The 21,880-nt window shown below is 49.5% G+C and overlaps 1 protein-coding gene across 1 annotated transcript in view; it reads right to left on the reverse strand.

Annotated features, from left to right (window-relative positions):
- Positions 1–19,062, reverse strand: part of Efcab8 (EF-hand calcium binding domain 8) — a 59,201-nt gene extending 40,139 nt beyond the window's left edge. The window contains exons 1-9 of the mRNA XM_057781110.1: positions 19,034–19,062; positions 18,399–18,450; positions 16,425–16,590; positions 12,712–12,830; positions 11,188–11,291; positions 7,405–7,540; positions 5,915–6,020; positions 3,299–3,383; positions 2,353–2,477 (exon numbers count right to left, since the gene is read on the reverse strand). Of these exons, the coding sequence (XP_057637093.1) occupies positions 2,353–2,477; positions 3,299–3,383; positions 5,915–6,020; positions 7,405–7,540; positions 11,188–11,291; positions 12,712–12,830; positions 16,425–16,590; positions 18,399–18,450; positions 19,034–19,062 (922 nt within the window). The remainder of the gene's footprint in view (positions 1–2,352; positions 2,478–3,298; positions 3,384–5,914; positions 6,021–7,404; positions 7,541–11,187; positions 11,292–12,711; positions 12,831–16,424; positions 16,591–18,398; positions 18,451–19,033) is intronic.
- Positions 19,063–21,880: the final 2,818 nt, after the last annotated feature.

The following is a 21,880-nucleotide window of genomic DNA, read 5'->3' on the forward strand; positions in this document are numbered from 1 at the left end:
ACACCAACCAGACAGCCACTCATTGGAGCCTCATGTGACTTCATGAGTTTGACAGAGCTTCCATCTGTTTCCCTGCTGCCCAGCATGGCCCTGCAAGCCCAGAGTACAACAGTGACCAGCTTCCAGGGGCTATGCACTCCCAGGCGCTGCCATCCAACAAGAAGGCTCCCCAATTGTGCGTTCCAGAGAATGAATGGAGACTTCAGGCTGTATTCACTCTGAAAAGTGATGCACTGGGGGCTTGCCATCATGCCTCAAGACACACAGCCTCCTTGGCCAGAAAGCAAAAGTCCCAAGAAGTACAGGGTGCAACTCCTGCATGCTAGGCACTGCCCACACCCACTGCCCTGCCCTCGTAATGAACGCCCATGGAGAGCAAACTGATAGAGGTGGGTGATGATTCAGCCGTGCCATGCCATGCCATGTCCGTAGTAGGGTCAGAAGCTGTTCAAGGAAGGAGGTCAGAAATGCTGGTCAGTTTGGCTTACGTCTGAAAGCAACTCCCAGGACTCATGGAAGAAAAACACTGTGCAGGGGGGGGGCAGTCTGTTCAGGGGGTAAAAGGAAACTTGCAAAAAAGAAAATAAAAGCCCTCAGGCTGAGGAGCTAACTTGTTCCCGAAGCTGGAGCTTGGTGAGTCCCAGGTCCTACTAAGAGACCCTGTATCAAAACACCAGGTAGACAGTTCCTGAGGAATGATGCCTGTTGTTGGCCTCTGGTCTCCACACACATGTTCACATGTACATAAGCATCCATAAAATACATATTCACATATATACATGAACACACACATGCAAAGGCATGTGGCATGTTAACGGGGAAGCTGCAGCACAACAGTGTCTACTGTGTGTCTTTCCCACTAGACTCTGAGGTCCCGGGAGGGTAGAAAGACACAGTCCCTAAGCACTTCTCCATACCTAACGCTCCCTCATTCCAAGCATCTTATAGCAGAGCCAAAAATTAAGCATGGTTGTCCCTGTCTCCATTTGAATAGGAGACTGAGGCTCAGAAGGGTTAAGCAACTGGCTTCAGATCACCCAGAGCTAGGTGCATACTCCTTAGCTTTGTCCATCCCCTCTCACATCCCACCATCTCTTCATATTTGCTCCCAAGCTTCTGTCTAGTGGGTGGCCCTGAAGGACTCACACCCACTAATCCCCCTGCCTTGCTTCATTCACCACTCATCACAGAGACCACCATGACACAAACATGACCAGGGTGGGGCAGCCACCAGGGACTGATGGGATAAGGACAAAGTAGCATGCTAGCTGGAAGTGTAGCTCAGTGCTACAAAGCTTGTCTGATACACTCAAGGTTCTGGGTTCAATCCCCAGCACACACACACGTGCACACACATACACACAACCCTTCCAGAACATCATCAAGCCAGCTTAGTAGGGGTTCTTGACAAGGCCTGGGAACCTCTGGAGACCTCCACAGCTAGACGTCCCAGCAAGGGCTGCTCTGGCATCCTGGATAGAAAGGAGGTCAGTTTCCCTGCAGGCAGGGCCCCAGGGTCCAGCACCACACCTAAGGTTCCATCCTGGATCTGATCCATCACCACTGAGTCTCTCAGGAAGCCCCAGTTCCATGGCCTCTGCTGACCTTATACCCTTTGTCAAAGAAGCTCTAACTTAAACCGAATTCCTGGGTCAATTTAGGACACATCCCAGCAAGTGGTGGGAACTGGAGACTCTGGATGGGTAGCTTGGCTGAAGACCTCAGTCACACTCCCCAGCCTCGGGGCATATACGGGTAGCTTCAGCTCCCTAAACCTCTTAATGGGCAGTAACAAGTCCATGGGTCCTAGCGGGGGGGAGAGGGGGGGTAGTGACAGGAGATGATGCATCAAGAGGTCAGGGTACAGCTGCTCACTGATGCCGGGTGCAGTTAATCACGCTGCTGCCAAGCCGGGCGGTCCCCTAGGTTCCGCCACAGCCCACCTTATGACCTTGCCAATCTATTCTCACCCATCCAAAGATAGCTCAAAACCAGGAAGAGCAGAAGCCCTCACAGTCATCAGATAGGGTCGCTTATCCTGAACCTCGAAGAATAAAGTGACACATCCCAGGGCCACAGCCAAGCACTTCACTCTCCCTGAGCGGCGGAAAATCTGCAGTCTTCGGTCCTCACCTGCAAAAGTTCCCACCTCAAAAGACTGTCCCTCACCTTAGACCCTCTGGTCTTTCCTGTCACCACTGCTCTGCCTCATCCAGTAGGCAGGGCACCTCCTCTCCAGATGCTCAGAGTGGGGAGACAGGGAAGTAAGAATGCCTCAGAGTTGGGGGCCAATTCAGCACCCACGGCTACCCACTCCCCAGGCCTCAGCCCATTCTCGTGTCTTTTAGCTACCCCATTTGGAGGTCCGGGGAAGGATGTGTGGGTTGAACAGCCCACCAGCCACATTGTCAGACATGAAGATGACGACGTTGCCCTTGGTGTCCCCATAGCAGAACACACCTTTGTGATAGTCGGACCTGGGGGAAGATGAAGATAGAATGTGCTGTGTCAGATCGGGATTGATGGAGCTGATGTGAAAATAAAGAGGAGTCTGACCTCGACAGAAGCAGAACAACCAAGGGCAGCCTCTCCACCATGAGAGCAGTAGCTATGTGCCAGGGCACCAGGGACTTTGGGTTTTATAAGGTAGAAAAGGGGACTTTTGGGTAGGAAGGTTTTTGACTACAGATCTATATGCTGCTTTTCCAGGCCCATAAAGGAGTCCTTATTACTCTGGCATCCTTACCAGAAGTTCTCCTGGGAGGTCCTAATAACATGTTGACCCCTGGCCACTGACCTCTCTCCTTCTGACTAACTGCCCAGTGCTATCTCTGATATTATCAGGGTATCCAATCTTCCTGCATAGAGTTTCCCAGGCTGTTTGAGGCTGTTAGGCTATTAACCCTTCACTGTGGAGCCTTCTACCCTGCTACCCCTGTCCACCTTAGGGACAAGGACAGTTCCAACAGACTTCCAGCCTTGCTCTGGGCCTCTGGCCAGCAGCCAAGCATAGACCAGTAATCAGGCTCTGTGTTGACCACTTTTACTTCCCAGAGACCTTGGTGCCACAGGGCAGGCCTCTGCCACCATTGAGTGGCGGGCGGGGTAAGAAGGGGAAGGCGGAGGAGAATAAGGAGGACTCTAAGGGTGGGGTGACTGAGCAAGACCCAAGAGAAGCAGTGAGGAACAATATGGCAATGAGGTCAGAGCCAGCTCCCCAGGTGCTTCTAGGGTCTCAGCCCCCTTCCCAGTGATGTGGTAGCTCCCAAGACCCTGTCTCAGTTCCTGTGAGACTTACCAATAGTCCATGACCATGACACAGCTATCCAGGTCAATAAAGGTGAAGGCCTGAACACATTTGTGGTTACTGATATCAAAGAACTCTGGAAGAGAAAAGAGAGACATACAGAGCTGAGAGTGGCTCAGGCTTGAAAGATCCTGGTAGTGGCAAACAGCCTCCCAGCACTCCCTGCCACTTCTCTGGACCTGTAGCCCACCTCCACAGCAGCCAAAAACAGTAGACCTGAGCACAGCCACTCACCAAGCTACAAATTGCCCTCCAGCCCCTACTGCAGCCAGAACAAAAGCCTAGTGTAGACCTAACCTGTGAAGTCCTGTAGGATCAGACCCTCCACAGCGCAGTATATCTTGTCTATCTGGAAGAGCACCTCTATGCCTCCTCCTGCCTGGCCTGTGGCCCCTGTCCGGCCCCTAGGCTCCAAGCATGCCAGTTTCTTATCTCTCTAGATGCATCAACCTCATGCACTTCTGGTCCTGCCTCTCCCTGCTTTGTCCACCTTGAATACAATCAGAACTCTTCCAGACCAGCTCCATGACCCCTTCTTAGAAAGGCTTCCACCTCATCAGCTAGGCCCACTGGCACTCTCCCATCTGGCTGGCTGCCTGTCAATCTCCCTCCCCACCTGTTTTCTTTGACTGCAGGAGCTGCCTGGCCTGAGAGCTGTGTGAGGACAGGGAGCGTGTTTCACATGGCACCTGTGGGCTCCTCAGCCTCTGACACGGTACCCAGGGTCTGCTTCGCTAAGAGACTGGCTGTGATGCACAATGAAGGGACAAATCCCAAGCCCTGGGGAATGTGGCCCCTGGGGCTTCCAGTGGCCCGTCCATGTGTGTGTCCCTGGAGGTGTTTGAAGCCAACGGAAACAGAGATCTGCTCCCCATCACTCACCACCCTCATCAGGGCTAGAGCTGGGAACCCAAGCAGAGCAGAGGAGAGCTCACGGCATGCAGGTGCATATGAAGAACAGATGTAGGGTGGTTTTGTGCAGGCTCACCCATCCCTCAGTGTCTGGAACCAGCCTGCCAGACTGATCTTCTGAAACATTACTTCCATCCTGCCCAAGAGCCTTCCATGGGACCCTGACACACAGCTGCTACTGACTTAGGAAGCCTGGCTCCTTCTGGCAGCTCTGGTCGCAAATCACCCAGGCTGAGGAGCAGTCTCCCACGTTTGAATGACAGGCCCTTAAGTGTCTGCTTCCTACAGGCCCAGCCATCCCAGAAGGGTTGGGTTATGGGTCACAGAGCAGGGCTAACTGGGCCAAGTCACATAGGTCAAGGTTCGTGCTGACGGCCTACCATGTCAGTTCAGTCAGCAGAGCTCAGTGGTATGAGGAGCTGGGGTCAGGCTCTCGGAACTGCGGGTGAAGAGAGAGCTCCTACCTGCTCACACCCTCGCTGTTTTTCTGGCTGTGTCACAGTCTGTCCTCCTAATAAGGACAGCATTGGCTAATGTATACCAAGCACCTCCCATATCCAATCACTAACCCACACTCACCTGGAGATACAGAGCACTGACCCTGTTTTTCCTATGGGTAGACTAAGGCCCTCAAAGGTAAAGGAGCTGCTCAAAGTCACACACCTGCTGAGTGTCAGGGCCAGAGTTGAGACCTGGGCAGTTTCAGGACCGCTGCTCTCCAGCCTCCTGTCTAGCTCTGCACCATGAACCATGGGGACACACATGAAGTCCTCTCCTTCATGATCTGGGACACACGACTAGTTGAACCCTTTATCCATCTATCCACCTACCCAATACTACCAAGCCTAGAGTACTGAGCGCTTGGTGAGCGAAGCAGATGCTGTCCGTCCCCACTGCCCGAGCTCCAGGACAGAGAAGAAGGTAGACACCACGGACTCTAGCTGACAAGCATAAGATCACACTCCAAAGGGCTTGATGGGGATTTTTTCGAGAGGCACCTGACTTGGACTAGGTGGTCATGGAAGGGTCTCTGGAGGAAGTAACACTGCTCTGGATCAAATGAAGAGTAGAAGCTCTGGGGTGGGGAGAGGTGTGGGAGAGAAGGTGGAGCACACAAATTGACCCATGAAGGTCACAGCATCCTCAGCACAACAGGAGGAGGGTCCGGTCCAAGGAAACCTACGGGCAGTAGGGGCCAGCTCTTCCTTGCCTCATGAGTCACACTAAGATTCCTTCCCCAGTCTGTGCTTTGTGAAGGTTTTCTGCAGGGAGACATTTCAAAAGTCTATTTGTGGCTACTATAGTGACCTTCAGAGGAAGAGTGCTAAGCAAGAAGAGGCTTCAGTGCTATCCCAGCGACAACTAAAGGTGGGCCTGGGCTAGAGGCAGCAGGACACAAGGGTAGAATCAAACTGGAGAGACTGGCGTGGGCTGTGATCTATAATTAGAACTGCTCAATACTTGTAAACATTGAGCATTCACTGAGTACATCTGCCTACAAAGAAACCACCAACACAAACGACCAACACCCAGTGCCTTTTACAGCACACAACACTTGGCAGGCCCTCGCTACCCAACATTTCCCAAAAGACTCCCATTCAAGCTCACAGTTGCTCAGCCAACAAGTCTGTCCCAGGTGCAAATCTGTCACTCGCTAAAAGCTAAGGGCAGGCCTGGAGAGCCCCAGGGACTCACCTATCTTCAGCTCCGTGGAGGCAACTGCAATGAGGTTCATGTTGTGCATATATACCATATCGACAACCCAAATCTTCTGGTGGGAGGACTGCTGGATCTGGGAGAGCTGGCAGAAGAACAGAGACTCAGACCATGGACTATTGCTACCAGAGCACAGAGGCACAGGGACCTTTCCTGTCACACAAGGCCCTGGGAACAAGCACAGTCCTGGCATGCCTCATGTCAGCTCTAAAAACAGGGCCTTGGCTAAATTCCGCATCTGTTAAAATGGTTCTAATAGTCACCCATCTTCATGACCCCAAGGACATAAGGCCAGGTCTACCTTCAAAGCCTCCTATTTGCATGACAGTGAGTCCCCAGTGGGTCCTGGCTGATGGTCCTGAGAGGTTCACAATTTAACCCAAACCAGCTCCTTCAGGAAGGACTTCCAGAACTCTCAAGACTCCTCAGGAAGGCTTCCTCTGTCCCGTCAGCCTCCCAAGCTCTAACCCCTGAGGTGGCCACAGAGCAGTCACTGTCAAGAAATCAGGCTACCAACACCTTAATCCACACACATGTGGAGAAAGGGAGGCAGAGTATGCCAGATACCACAGACTCAGGAATGCAGATGTGAGCACACACACACACACACACACACGTACCCACCCTAGCCCCATATAGGTCTCTCCTCTCATAAGGGCTGATCCATGCTGCAAGTAAAAAAGCACTATGTGACTACAGAGGCATAAAACCCTTCACACTGCTGACCGTGTTCTCCATAGCCTTGCTGTGGAACCCTGGAGGGTAGGTCTTTCTTTGTTTGTTGCAGGATCCTCCACTAGTCTGGCAGCACCAAGTGCATAGCTGATTTGTCTGACTATGTCATCCCTTACTACACTAGGCCATGAGGTGATAGCAGAAAGCTCATGATGATGTTGGCTTCTATTCATCAGTGCTTGCTGAATGCCTGACATGCTCCAGCATGATCCATGACCCATACCATTAAGTACTCCCCAAATCCTGAGAGGGGCTACTACTCCAAGAGGAGTACATACCAGGAGTCAGAGATATCTTGACCAGCATGCCCACAGCTGTTGGGTGGTATAGTTGGGACTCTAACCCTGGTAGTTGGACCCCAGAGCCCAAATACCATAATTTCTCGCCTGGACCAGACAAAGGTTTCTATCAGCAGGTCTTAGAGACAGTGTGGGTATGACAGAGCAAGGAGAGAAGGCCAGGCACTGGCACAGAGGCTGGAGGATAACACTCACTGAGATGGGGACTCCAGGGACACACTCCCTGGACAAACTGCTTTGTAGGTGCCTAGTAGACATCCAAGCAATGTTCCGCTTAGTAGAAGACAAGTGTGAGGCTCCAGTAATTGAGTCATAATCTTAACTCAAGCCCTGTGACTTCAAAGCTAGGCTGCTCAGATAATAAGTGCCAAAGGCAAGTCCACCCAGGGTGCCACAACAGAGGCTCTCCACCAACCCTGTGAATATCCGACTCACCCTAAAGGAGTTCATTATTGAGAAAGTCTCGGACCAGAACTGCAAGATCCCATCTTTGGTGACAGTCATGAAACACCCCATCATTTTGAACCGTTGGATTATAAATGCCACTTTCACAATCTCGCTCCCATGGTGCCTACAAATGGCAAGAAACAAACATATAACTCAGAAAGTGTCTGCATGAACCAAGAGTCACAGAAGAGGCAGGACAGAGGCCAGTGGGGACAGCCACACCAGTATGCATGTGTACCCACACATACACACACACACACACACATACCAAGAAACTGTAGGAGGCTCCAGAGGACATGGAGAAGTAGAGAAGTCTACTTCTCTAAGTAGACTTCAACTAGATCAACAAAGGTCACAAGAAAGTGAATCCAATGCAGGATAGGGTGTGGTTCAGTGGTAGAGTACTTGCCTAGTATATGTGAGGTCCTGGGTTCCATCCAGAAAAATAACCAACTCTGATATGGTATGAGATAGAATCCAAAGCTGATCCCTAGAAATAACCAGGCAGGTCCCTCATTTTGTAGTGGGAGAGCAAAAATGGAGAGTGAAGATCTCCAGAGCTTCTTTCACGGGAGAAACAGCCCACAGATGGCGAGCAGGGTATAACTTATAACAGAAACCTAAGAAATGACACTTCCTAACCATTGCTCCCATGCTCTGGGGTGAAGAGAAGAGTACAACAAGGGGCAATGAGGAGTTGGATCCTGTGCACCCAACTCCTCACAGCCAGGACACTGAGCACAGCAAACAGGCCCTGGGCAGACCTGGCTTTGCAAGCTGTTACCCCACACCCACCCAGGAAGCCTCCGTGCTACTTGCCAGTGGTTGTCCCACTGTCAACAAAGTCAGCTCTCTGGCTATTAAGGCTCACACTTCCCCATGTTATCTGCCCATCTGGGATCATGGTAGGCTGGGACAGGTCACATCACTTACAGGGAGTTGCATCCCACCCATTCCCAGCAGAGCTAGAACTTAATGCCTAGAGCTTTCATTCCTCCTCCAGAGCCTTTTCCAAAGCTTGAAAGTAGGTATGAGCTGACCTGAGGCTTAGGGGAATCCATGTGCGGTTCTACAGAGGAGCAGGGGCATATATGTCTAGCTATAAGTCTCCTTGTCTCCCGCCATTAGTTTATTTCTAGGTGATCAACATTCCCAGCTGTCTCTCTCTCTCTCTCTCTCTCTCCATCACTTCAACTCTGCCCTTTCTATCAGGACCAAAGACTGTGGGGAATAGCGATGTGAGGCCTTTGGTTAACACTGCCCTGGGAATAGCATCTTGGGGAGGTCTGTTTCCTCATCAGTGTAGTGACTGTGCCTCTCTCTTTCTGGACAGTGAAGGGATAAAAGAGGGTGGTGTTTTGGGTATGTGCTCAATTCAGACTCGGTAATGGCAGACTCGGTAATTGTGAACCGACTTTTAGAGTCCCCCCTCTCATAAAATTAACTAGTCAGGTACTGGTGGTGTGTGCCTTTAATTCCAGCACTCAGGAGGCAGAGACAGGCAGATCTCCGTGAGTTCAAGGCCAGCCTGGTCTACAAGAGCTAGTTCCAGGGCAAATTCCAAAGCTACAGAGAAACCCTATCTCAAAAAAACAAAAACAAAAAGATTTTTAAAAATAATTAACTAAACAGTGTTTGGCTATTCTGGCTACTTTCTCCACCAGATCAGATCCCTCTTGAGTTGCAAGCTGTGTAAATAAATTAGAGCAAATAAGGGAAAAAGCTTCCTGAGAATTTAGTGTCCCAGATTTTAAACATTCTTGAGATCTGAAGAAATAAAGACCAGCAAAGGAGAAGCTACATCAAGCCAAGTGTTCATGTCAAAATTACAGTTATAAAATCTCTCGTTATTCATATTTAATTGGCTACTCCTCAATTAACTCCCAACCAGAATTTTTTACAAGCTTCTCTTTCTTCTGTGATCTCCTTTAAACTGCCCTCTTCACTAAAGCTCCAGGCTGCCCGAGGCAGAGACAACCTCTAGGTCTTGCTCCTCCACAGCCCGCATCAGGCGTGGCTTTCTGAGAACAGGCCCACCTACAGCTTGCTCTCACCAGATACAAATGTGGCTCACCAAACTGCTCCACAGGAGCTGGTGTCCTGCCACACAGCCAAGGCTGCTGGTGCTCCAACCCAGGGTGGATCCAGGAAAGGAGAAAGGGTCCATAGGCAGCCCAGTTCAAGGACCCTGGTGGCAGAAGGGCATGTTCTAAGCCAATGGTTCTCAACCTGTGGGGTGCAATCAATTTGGGGATCAACAATCCTTTCACAGGGTCATAGATATCCTGTATATCATATGTTTACATGATTCACAGTAGTAGAAAAATAACAGTTATGCAGTAGTAACAAAAATAATTTCATGGTTAGGGATCACACAACATGAAGAACTGTATTAAAGGGTCATGCATCAGGAAGGTTGAGAACCACTGCAAGCCAACAAACTACCCCTTGTCCTTAGGGTGTTAGAGGGAGGAACTTCAAAAGGGGAGACAAGGAAAGGAAGAGGTTGATGAAATTTGAGACACTCCACCCAAAGCATGGCACTTTGGACTATTGAATATTTTCAGCTAAATGCATTTGAGAAGTAGTATGTTGCCACCATAAGATCCCAGGTGGGAGCAATCTTATCTTTTTTTGTTTTTTCTTCTGAAACAATGTGTCCTGTATACTAGGCCAGTCTCCAACTCATCATGTAGCTGAAGCGGACCCTGAATTTATGATCCTCCTGCCTCTAGCACGCTGGTTACACACCTCCACAGACAGCTACAACTTCTGAAAAGTCAAGGACACAGAGAAGAATGGGCATGGACAGGCGGGCCAAGTCTCCTCCAGTTATTACACCGACTCCTCCCTATTTTAATCCAATTTCCCCGAGGCACTCAGTTGAATGACTGCTTGGCTAGTATGCATGAAACCCTGGATCTGATCCCCAGCACTGCATAAAAATAGATGCATACCTATAATCTAAGCACTCAGCAGTCAGAGGTAGGAGGATCAAAAGTTCAAGCTACATGCTAAGTTGGAAGCTAAACTGGGATACATAAGATCCATCTCAGAAATCAAATAAGCAGTTGCCCATGACTTTCCACTCTTCCTCAAACCTAGCACACCAACACCCAGGATATACAGCTTCTAGCACTTTCACTTCCCTATGAAGGTCCCCATGAAGATGTAAAACTTGTACTAAATAAAGCTGTATGGTCTTCTCTTGTGGCTCATCTGCTAGAGAAGTCCTCCAAGGCCAAGCTCCAGTAGATAGCATGGGTAGAGGGGCCACAAGCAGAGTGAGTAGCAGGTCAGGCAGAGACAAGTCAGAACTACTAAGTTCTAGCCACCCCCCTCTCCTGAGGGTCAGCAAGGCCTCTACGGCCTGGCCAGAGTCCCCCCTGTCACCTCACAGGAGAATCCTAGCTGCACATATATGAGCCATCTGGCTCCGAGGATGAAATTGCCAGACTCACTCAACACTGGTAATATAGGGTAACAAGAGAAACTGCAATGTGCAGGAAAGGTGGGGAAGAAAGCATAGAACAGCCTGGGCAAGGCATCAGGCTGGTGTCTCTGAGCCTTGACTTCCTTATCTGTGAAAGGGGGACAAACCACCTACCTTTACCATCATGACCACCTACAGATTGTGAAGGACAAGCTGGAAGGACAAGAGGCCAGCCAGCACCTTGGTTAGGCCGGTGACTCATGGACTGAGGAGGGGCTCCCTGGAGGGCAGCACCAGCACTTTTCCATCACACCCAGCGGCAGGGAAGAGGCTCTTACAGGGGGATGACGGTCATGGGAAGGTGGAAGCGCAGGCGGTACTGGCTCTTCCTCATCTCCTCCTTGCCCTGGAACTCACGCATCATATAATCCACATACTTTTGCTGTCTCAGAAAGACAAAGCAAGGGAAAGAAGGCATTGGCAGTGGTCTTAATGTTTGCCCTTAGGACCCAAACCTGGCATACCGTGTCTTCCCTCCTCTCTCTACAGCCCCCTCCAAGTGGCTCTGAAGGCTGTCCTCTGAGTACTCACCAGGAAAGTAGCCAACCAACAAGCCTGTGCTTGAATCTCAAATGGGACAAGCACCCCTAGGCCACAGTCACATCACCTGGCTGTCCATAGAAAGTTTCCGGTCACCTCTGTTCACACAGAGGATAATCTCGTTGAGGCACCATGTCTGATTTGTTCATGTCCATGACCAAGTTAACAGTAGGGAGGGTTCACAGCTATGCGGGTACACCTACCCTACAAATATCTGCCACTCTGGGCTCCAGTGACCAACCTCACTAAAACATGGTCAAGGTTCAAACCTACGAAACTATAATAAGAAATAGGAACCAGGGATGGCGACACATCTTAGTCCCAGGTACACAGAAGGATCACCTGAGCCTAAGAGTTCAAGACCAACATGGACAACAAAGCAGTCGTCTCAATGAGAAAGGAGGGTAGGAAAGAAGGGATAGACAGAGGAGGGTGGAGGATGAACTCAGTGGAAGAATGCTTGCCTTGCATACACAAGACTTCTAGTACTGCAAAAAGGAAGAGGTGGCAAGAATCATCATGTAGACAGAGAATGCTGGGAACCTTATACCCAAACCATGAGGAGGTGTTCATAGACAGTTACCCACAGACCTTTGCGGCACACTCAGGTCTGAACATGAGGTCTGCTGGTAGCCAGCTCTGTAACACTGAAACCAAGTTCCTAATGGCTCTGAGCCTCAAGTTTCCCAGCCTCTACCCTTCTGCATCCTGTGAGACTTCAGCAGAGGAATACACCAAGTGCTGGACACAGTGCCTCAAGATCATCTTCCCATTAGTCTCTCTGATCTCCCACAAGGCTCTGCACATTTCTGCAGGCTCAATGCCATGTGTGCTGTTCCACGTCACAAGGTATTTAAAGTCAGCATTATTCCTACACTATGAAGACCTGACAGTTCCAGAGTCAACAGCCACGAGCTTACCTGTACCTGAGTGACAAGAAAGGGCCATAATACCGTCACGGTACTGACAAAGACTCCCTACACCAGGAGGGAATGGCTCTGAAGTACAGGAAAGCTAGCTGTACCTCAGGGGACTCAATGTGGGAGCCAATGAGCCCACCTCCCAGAAGTCTGAAGGGAGACACCTCAGAGCTATGCAGCTTCCCTCCACCTAGTAAGTGTCCTAACTGATACCAGAGTCCATTTTGACTGTCTGATACTTGCTGCCACCCATCTTCAAGTCTCTGCTTGTTTCACAGAGAGATCCAGGCTGGACCTTCTAGCCTTTCCCGATCTCTTGTGGCAGCAGGGGACCCTCCTTACCCATGTGACGAAGCCATTGCAGTCTGAGTCCACCTTCAGGAACAGCACCTCCAGCATCTCCTCCGACATGTTGCGTAGCATCTTCTTCATGATCCTGATGAAACCTTCCTTGTTCAGGGCTTCAGGAGAGAAAAACACCGGTGCTTACTCACAAGTTTCCTGGCCCTCACAGGCCACAGGCTGCAGTCACCCTACTCTAGACACTCTGTCTGCTACCTGCCTGTGATTGTCAGTCGGGCCCTCTCAAGGGAAGCAGATGGGAGGACTCCAGCCAGAGGTGCCTTAAGAGGCAGCCCCTCCCCTACCCCTCACATCAGTCATGAATTTGGCCCTGTTTACCCTTCCCTCAAGGTCCCAGCATCCACCTTAGCACAGGCCAGCTGATTTCTGATGCTTCTGCCATCACCCAATTATCTTTCCCATCTCATTGGCCCACACTCAGGCATTCCTCATGAACACCTGCCACTGTGTTGACCCCACAGCAGGAAGGAGGGTGAACAGACCAGGTCCCAGTTCTGATCAAGGGATACAGACTACAGCATCAACTCTCCACAGACAACAAGCAGTGAACTTTGGTGCAAGTGATGAGCAGCAACCCCTGCATGGGGAGCCAGGTATAAACAGCCACACAGGAGAGAGATACAGAGCAGTTGGGGGCTGTGGATCCCAATCTAGGGCCTCACACATGCTGGCAGGTTCTCTACCACAGTACATTAAATGTATCTTTTTAAAACCATTTATAAAAATATCAGCTTTTAGTTAGATATGATGGTGTATGCCTATAATTCCAGCATGGGGGGGGGGGCAGAGACAGAAAGTTCAGAGTTCAAGGCCAACCTGGGCTACACATAAAGTTCAAGGCCAGCCTGGGCTATAGAGGTCCTGTTTCAGAAAGACATAATAATAACAATAGCACACTTTGCCTAGAGGGGAAGAAGGTGAAGAAAGGAGAAAAGCAAGGCCAGCGTAAAATACTTTCTCCCTGAGCTGGGTTCAAGTTTGCAAAGGTGTCAGTTGGCCCTGTCTAATTTTTTTTAATATAATTATTGCCTTCAAAAATCACTTCTAAAACCCCTTCAAAAACTGGGCCCCTTGCCATGGCACGAAGGCTGTGCAGTATCTGGCTCCACCCAGCAAGACTCATCCCCCAGCACACCCTCCATACTCTGCTCCAGTTATCAGGACCCCCATGCCCACCACGGGGCCTTTCACAGCCTGGACGTCCCGCCCCCTGCAGTTCAGGTCATTCTTTCTTCAAGGATGCCTTTCTTCCTAAGGACCGTCTGAGGAGGCTGCCATCCCTGCTGCTGGCTTCTTAGTTGTCTGCCACATGCACTGTCTCCCACTCCGCCATGACCTCTAGAAGCACACAAGAGCCCTTCTGTCACTTGGTTCTGGGCACTCCACAAACACTAGTCCCTGACAAGTGACAGCTCTGCATTCTATTAATGCTGGCCACATATGGGGGGCTCTGGGGAAACTGAGGCTGCCTGCCCGAAATCAAGGTCACACAGCCAGTAGGTTGGTAGTGACAGGTAGGAACTTCAGAGCTCACAGTACTCACACCGCCCTGCCCTATTCCTACAGAGTAGCCCAGTGCTGCTGGAGCCATCAGTCTCTCCTACTGGACTGATGGTCAAACGGAGGCCTGAGCAACATGTGCTGGCCTAGAGAAATGCCCATCTGAGTATGTAATGCCGGGGCCAGGAGGCTCACATATCGCAAGTAGTGCTCCACGGCCCTTACAGGCCCGGATGGTGACTGGTTTCTGAGTGCTGCTGGGAGACAGGTAAAGTGAAACTGCCTCTGCACTTACAGACCCGCAGGAGAGGGGAAGGAGGTCTCCTCAGAGCCATAGCTCTCTCTCCCTCGCTGTAAGAACTCCCGGGCCTGGAGGATACACGGTGAACAGGAAGGCACTGATATAACCTTGCTCATCCCTCCACCTGTGCTGGTGTCCAGGTGCCTAGGAAATGGTATGCACCCCCCGCCCATGTTCTCAATAGCCTTGTTGAAGGTGTCTAAAGAGAAAAATAGCCTGATTTCCTAACCTTCCATCAATGTGGAGGGAATTCTCCTCCCCCAAGCTAACACCATTGCCAGATGACTGGGAAGTCAGTTCAGTGGTGAAGCATTTGCAAGTATGAGGATATGAGTTCAGTCCCAGGAACATACATGCAAAGCCAGACATGGCAGCACATGCCTGTAATCCCAGTCCTAGGCAAAGACTGCTAGATCCTGGGGACTTGCTGTCCATTAGCCTTGCCAAAACTACAAGGCTCAGATCCAGTGAAGAGACCCTGTCTCAAATGAGGCAAAAGCAATAGAAGACATCCTGATGTCAACTTCCAGCCTGCTCATGCTCATGTGCACACATTGTCTCTCTCTGTGCTTCGGTCTCTGTGTCTTGCTCTCTCCCCCCCCCCAACAGCATAATGTGGCTACGATACTCAAATGAACAGGAAAATAGATGGGCCCAGCACTAGCAACCATAGTCAGCTCTGAAGATGCCTTTACTCCTATTTGACTTCCACGAGTATCATTCCAAAGGGCAGAAATCAAGTTGCCAGAAGGAGAAAGGTCTGGTATGCAGAAAGTATCCCCAAGACATCATTTATAGCCCACGGAATGTAAATAAGCAAATCAGAGGGATGACTCCAGTCATAGACGAGCACTTGGACCCGTTAACAAGGCTTGCATAGGAGGCTTCAGGGCACCATGCCAAGTCCCTCAGATATTAAAACGATGTGAAAAAGAAGGGTCTGTAATAACATACACAGTCCCCAGCTTAGAGCTTTTCCACTTCACAGTGGTATAAATGCAAACATATATAAATGCTATTTCTTGATTTCATGAGATATCGCACACTTTATTTTAAAATGTGCATTGTGTTAGCTGATTTCACCCAACCTGAGGCTAAGTATGCGTTCTCAACACATCTAGTAAGGGAGGCCAAGCTAGTGTTTGTTTCCTCGACTCAGAATTGTTTCCACTACAAATTAGTATCTGAAGAGAAGATTAGATATACTTACGGAGGCCCCAGGAGGGTGGGCCTACTGTTCACACCCTCCTGCAGTCCCCTCGCTTTTGGACAACAGGGATCACATCATGGTCCACAGTTCCATGACCATCAGATTGTGACACGTGTGAGTGTTGCTCTACCTTGCCAGCTGCCATGTTGGCGAATCTCACATGGCCCGGCTTCTGGGAGCGGAGGGCAACCTCCTTGCAACAGTCATAAAGAAATGAAAGGCAAGGATCTGAATTTTGGGACAACATATCTGAGCTTAGACCTAAGGCCTTCCCAAGTCCAGCCCCAGATGACTACAGAACTGCGGCTTTTTTGGGCTCCTGAGCAGGAGGGCAGCTCAGCCCTGTTCTTGCTCAGGAAATTCGGAGATCACAAGCACAAGTTGGGGTAAGCCACTAAGATGTGGGACTGTTGCCATACAACAATTGATAACAAACAAACCACAGACTGAAAATGCTTGGAAAACACACCAAAACGCAGCAGGATATACTTGGGTGTCTGGGCTAGTGGAATTTTAAAAACGTCCGAGATCTCAAAAAGCCTTCACTATCCCTGCACCACTTACCCAGATTTAAACAGGATAGCAGATATAAAAATGCTGACCAGGTCTGAGCCCTGCACACAGCCCAGATACTGGGTCCTGGGCAGGAGTCACCGACATCATCCTACGGTATTTCTGTACCTCCAGTCTCATCTGTTTCCTTCTCAAACAACTTCTGTAGGTCGGCCAGGTGCATCTCAGTAAACTGCTCAGTCCTTTGATTGATTTCGCTGTTCTGGCTAAGATTGTCTGTCAGTGGCAGGAAGTCAGAAGTCTCCTTGTCTTGGGATCCATCTGGAGGGGCCACCTGGGACAAATATGATCACAACTAGGCACTAAGACAATCCTCTGAACCAAATGTTTGAGCCACATCTTGTTTACAAGGTAAATCTCTGTGGATATTGCTTACTCGTTCTTACGTATTTTAATCCTATGAAGATGAAAAAAGGTCCTAGAGTCTTTCTTGTGGCGATGGAGAAGTAACCATTGTTCTCTCATGGGTGCCATGTTTGGGTCAGCAAGGTTAGAGGACACAGGCTCCTTTTTTGTTTTGTTTCTGTGTGTTTTGGTTATTGAGACAGGGAATCACATGTAGCCCAAGGTGGCTTTGACATACTCCTGTCTCAGCCTCACAAGTGCTAGGATTACAGGAGTATGCACCCCTCCTAGCTTAGAACTCTAATGGACGTCAGTCCCACAAAGGGGCAAACATGCTTACTGAGCACCAGGCACTGTGGATCCAAACAAGTGTTCCACTTCTCACCTCGTATGCTATGCATAGTGCCGCTTGCCTACCCCATAGCTAAACCCCATTATCAGCACTTTCTCTAAGGAGCTTTTTCTTAACATTTACTTGAGAGCCACCACTGCCACCCCTAACATTCCTCAGGCTCTGATCATTTCTACCACTCCGGTGCATCTCTGTCTATACGTGTAAACCGTGGTTGCAGAGTCCTGAGATGTGGGTTAGAATTACATCAGGCTCTCCCACTTACAAGCTATTTTATCTTGGGCATTTCTCATCTCTCTGAGCCACTGATTTCTTCACTTGAGAAACAGAAATCCACAGCACTCAGCCTGCAGAGTTCTGAAGGCCTAAATGACACATGAAGCTACATGAAACCCCAGAAAAGTGGCTTTACAATAAATGATGATGGTTCTTGTGACATATCTTGAAATGAGATTTAAGAAGATAAGGACATATTCAGTTAAATTAATTGTAATTTGCATTATCTCTATATTTTCCAGTCCCATGCACTGAACAGATAACACGATATACATCTGGCTTGAGATAATGTTATATACATCTGGCTTGAATTAATGTGATATACATCCAGCTTGAGGTAGATAATGCGATATACATCTGGCTTGATGAAATTTATCACCTCACCACTATCACCGCTTTGCTAGACAAAATTAGGTATAGGCCACGAACAGACTGTGACTTGATATCCTCGTGTATGTGACATTTGGCCCGTGTTGTGCTCTCAAAGAAGAAGCCAAGCTAAACATGTGACTATGAAAGCACACACCTGCAGCCCCAGACAGTACGTGTGACGCTGAGGCAGGACTGCCACACATATGAGGCCAGCCAGGCTACATAAAGGAGCCCTGTCTCAAATAATAATGATGATGATAATAATAATAATAATAAGTAAATAAAAAATTTAAAAGTAGAGCTTGGCATGGTTTGTGCATCTTTAATCCCAGCACTCTGAGGGTAGAGGCAGGCAGACCTCTGTGCGTTTGAGGCCAGCCTGGTCTACACAGTGAGTTCCAGGCCAGTCAGAGATACATATTGAGACACTATCTCAAAAACAAAACAAAACAGTAGGGCTAGGGATATGGGTCAATGTTATACTTGCCTAGCTTACTCGAAGCTCTGGGATCAGTCCTCAGTGTGGGAGTAGGGAGGAAAGGAAAGAGGGAAGAGAAGCCTGTTTGTTAGGCACACCTAAGTGTCCGCTTGGCCCAAAAATATCTATGTTTGCAAGCCTGGTGCAGAAGCTAGTGGATTTGTATGCTGGTGACATTTTGGAAGCCAGTGAATTTGTATTCTGGCAAGTGACACTTTGTGTGGCTTCCAAATGCCCTCTCCCTTTGTTACTTTCTTACCTTTTGAGGTTGAGGGTTCTTTCTTAACTTCTCAGAAGACATTAGTCTTGACCTAAAATGGGTAATCACAGTTTCTTTAAGACAAGTCTGTAGGACTGACCTAGTCCTAGCTCTACAGGAAGTAGGAAAGGTCCAAGGAGATGATGACTGGCCCTTGTCCACGAGCAGCCCCTTTCCCTGGATAGCCTTCCTGAATTGATGGAAAGGGGCTGACCCACGGAAACCATGAAGTTTCTCAGGTTACTTTACTCCTAGCTAAAATCTAGGATCTGTAGAATTTGGAGGGGCTTAGCCATCCATGTGCCAGTCCCAAGAGCCATTCAACAAGGAGAAGGAGATCCAGAGGTAGACACACATCTAAAGTCAAAGACATGGCCTTCAAGTACATAACCCTCCAAAACCTTCCAGGGAGCTTGGGGACAGGACCTTCTCCAGTGACATCCGGAGAGAGCACATGAAGAGGGCACATTCTTCCTCATCAAGGGCATGTTTCTAATGAGAGGTTAGTGCTATGCTAAGATATTGGGGTACCAGACCAGCAGGGTCCCCAGCCCTGATGAGAGTTAGGGGGGCATTCTCAGGGAGCAGATAGCCAGCTAGGAAAGAGAAGAGACTGCCATACCCAGGCGACTGACCAGATGGCCATAGGATTCCTAGGAGGCATCGGGAAGAGAGGGAAGAGTGGAGAGAACACAGTGAGGAGAAAAGCAAGGAGAATGCAAGCTCATGGGTGTCTGGCTTAGGAGACTGAATTCCCAGGATGAAGAGCAGCTCTGAAGGCTCTCAGCACGAAAAGGAAGGTGATGGGGAGGAACGCTGAAGACTCTCCAAGAAAGTCCTCTCCAGGGGGTTCTTGACAACCAACAAGGAAGAACCAGGAGAAGGAAAGAGCCAAGGGGCAGGGAGGGAAGGGGGCATGAAGTAAGTCATGATGACTATTCAGTTAGAAATAAACTCAAATATCTGGAAATTGGGGGACTGATAAGCTTAGAGCATTTAGGGACCAGAAAAGAAAAACATAAATGACAACTAGGATGTGTAACTGGGGGGGGGGGGCAGACACCTGTAAAAGCATATTTGTTTATGAGTATAGTTCTGTGGAATATATGAATGTTGTTGGCTAGTGCATTAAAAATAAACAAACAAACAAACAAAAAAACCTAAAAGCACTGACTGCTCCTGCAGAGGACCTGGGTTCAATTTCTAGCACCCAACATGGCATGGCAACTCACAACTGTCTGCAACTACAGTTCTAAAGGATCTAAAGCCGTCTTCTGACCTCCTTGGACACTGCACACATGGTGAACAGACAGACATGCAGATAAAACACTCATACACATAAAATAAAAATAATTTTTTAAAAAATAAAAAGGGCCTTAAGTTCAAGTTCAATGGCAGTTATCTGTGGCAGATGAGATAGAGGGGATGAGGTACATATTAGACATGCACTCCTCTAACACACACACAGATAGGGAGAGAGAGAAAAAAAAACAATTTTTTTTTCAGTCTGGGACAAACGACTAAGGATAAGGTGGTCCCTACACCCTTGGTCATCAACATCGGCCCTCCCTCCCAGTGCATAGAGCCCCCCTTCCCCACAAGTACCTTGGGGAGGCAAAGGCTAACAGAACCAGATAGTTGTGGATGAATATTTGGTGCTGGCAGCAGTAGCAGTGGTTGGGGTCTAAGCATGAACCTGAAGGAAAAACAACACAACTGCCCGGAAGTAGTTTGTGAGCAAAGGGGGGGGGGGTGGAACACGACACAAATTTGGGGAGGTGAAAGAGAAGGGACAAGACTAGCCCCTAGCTAAGAGTGTCCCACTGGATGAAGGAAAACAGCACAGCAGGAAGTGGGGATGGGCTAATGAGTGCCCCAGCATGCTCAAGGGGCAGCTGTCGCGGGAAATGGGGCCTCACCTGGTAATGGGTAATGTCTGTCTGCACCTGTCACTGCACTAGGTTCCAGAGCCCGGTGAAGGTGAGGCGGATGGGCCCCAATCCCTGTCCTGCTTCCTGTACCCCGCGGCACCTGCTCAGTTTAGCTTAAGGTAAGGTGGGGCAGAAGTGGCTGAGAGCTCCAGCTGGTGACAGTTTGGCCAGGGACATCCTGGGGTCTAAGAATTATCTGCACTAGCTATAGCTGCTGCTGCTGTCCAGTTCAGGCAAAAGGGCCTTGTCAGAATGGAGATGAGGTTTATTAGACCTCTTTTAAGGACAGGGGTGCACTCCCAAGCTACTCTGCGAGAAGGGGGTAGAGCAGAGCTGTAGCAAATGGGGGCCCAGATCAGGAAGCCCAGAGAACAATGGCTCCCAAGGGAGGAGGAGATCAGGAAGCACGGGCTGGGGCTATGTGGGACAGGACGTTAACCTTCTGGGAAAGCGGGCAAATGTGCGCGTGGGTAGGAAAGGCGCTGGGATTGAGGTTGGAGGAAAACTGCTCCCTCCCCACGCGGCCAGCGACCCGACCCGCGGTGGAGCCCTGCCGCTAGTGGGTGGCAGTAGGTCGGAGGGGCGGGGCTATGGGAGGCAGGGCCAGGGATAGGCAGCACCTGACGGGTCTCTCTTGCCCCTTAGCCCAGGACTCCAGAGAGGTTTCTTCTAACTCCTCCAATTTGGGGGGTTTGCCCCTTAGTCGTCTCCCTGGAGCCGATGTAGTTTTCCAGGTCTTGACAGAGCTCTTATTTTTGAGCCTATTTGGTTGGCCAGAGATCTCGAGTGTTGGCACTTGCTGGGCTCCTTGACTCCCACCAGCAGGTTGCCAGACTCATGTAAGGCTGCAGTGGCCTGCCTTCTCAGTTCCAACCTTTTCCTGTTGGGTGGCCAAGAGCTGGCTGGGCTTCAGTTTCTACTTCCACTTGCTCATCTTCTCTGTGAAGCCACAGAACGCCAGCTGCGATGTACACATCACTGGTGTCCACCAGTCATAGCTCAAGGATGAGAACTGTCCGTCCTGTTTCTACATTTGGAAGGTGCCTTCTGGAGCTCCACTAGTAACAGAAGTAGACCAAACAGATCTAGGCTTTTGGTTTACTTGGTTTTAGTTTTTTAAGACAAGGTCTCATGTAACCCAGGCTTTGAGCTCCCTATGTGGCCAATGGTGGCAATATATATGACTTGAACTCCTGATCCTCTTGCCTCCACCTCCAAGGTGCTGGGACTACATATATGCACCATCACACCCACCATCTAATTTTTTATTTGAAAGAAAAAAGACAGCAATCTTTAAGATTTACATGGCATGGGCAGGGTGGTTGGTATTGATTCCTAGTGTTAAGAAAAATGGAATGAGGGTTGACTCCTTAGCTTCTGGGATCCTCACTAGTCAAGAAGGACACAGCCAGTGATAAGACAAAGCAGGGTTCCCCCAAGGTTCTGGGCCCAGGGCAGCTCCTTTCTGCCTAAATTTAACAGAATATTATATAAATTATGAGTATGGGGAGAGAGGTGATGAATGGAAGGCTTTCTCCCCAGACAAGAGGA

Source organism: Chionomys nivalis, chromosome 9 (assembly GCF_950005125.1).
Source record: "Chionomys nivalis chromosome 9, mChiNiv1.1, whole genome shotgun sequence".
Taxonomy (NCBI): domain Eukaryota; kingdom Metazoa; phylum Chordata; class Mammalia; order Rodentia; family Cricetidae; genus Chionomys; species Chionomys nivalis.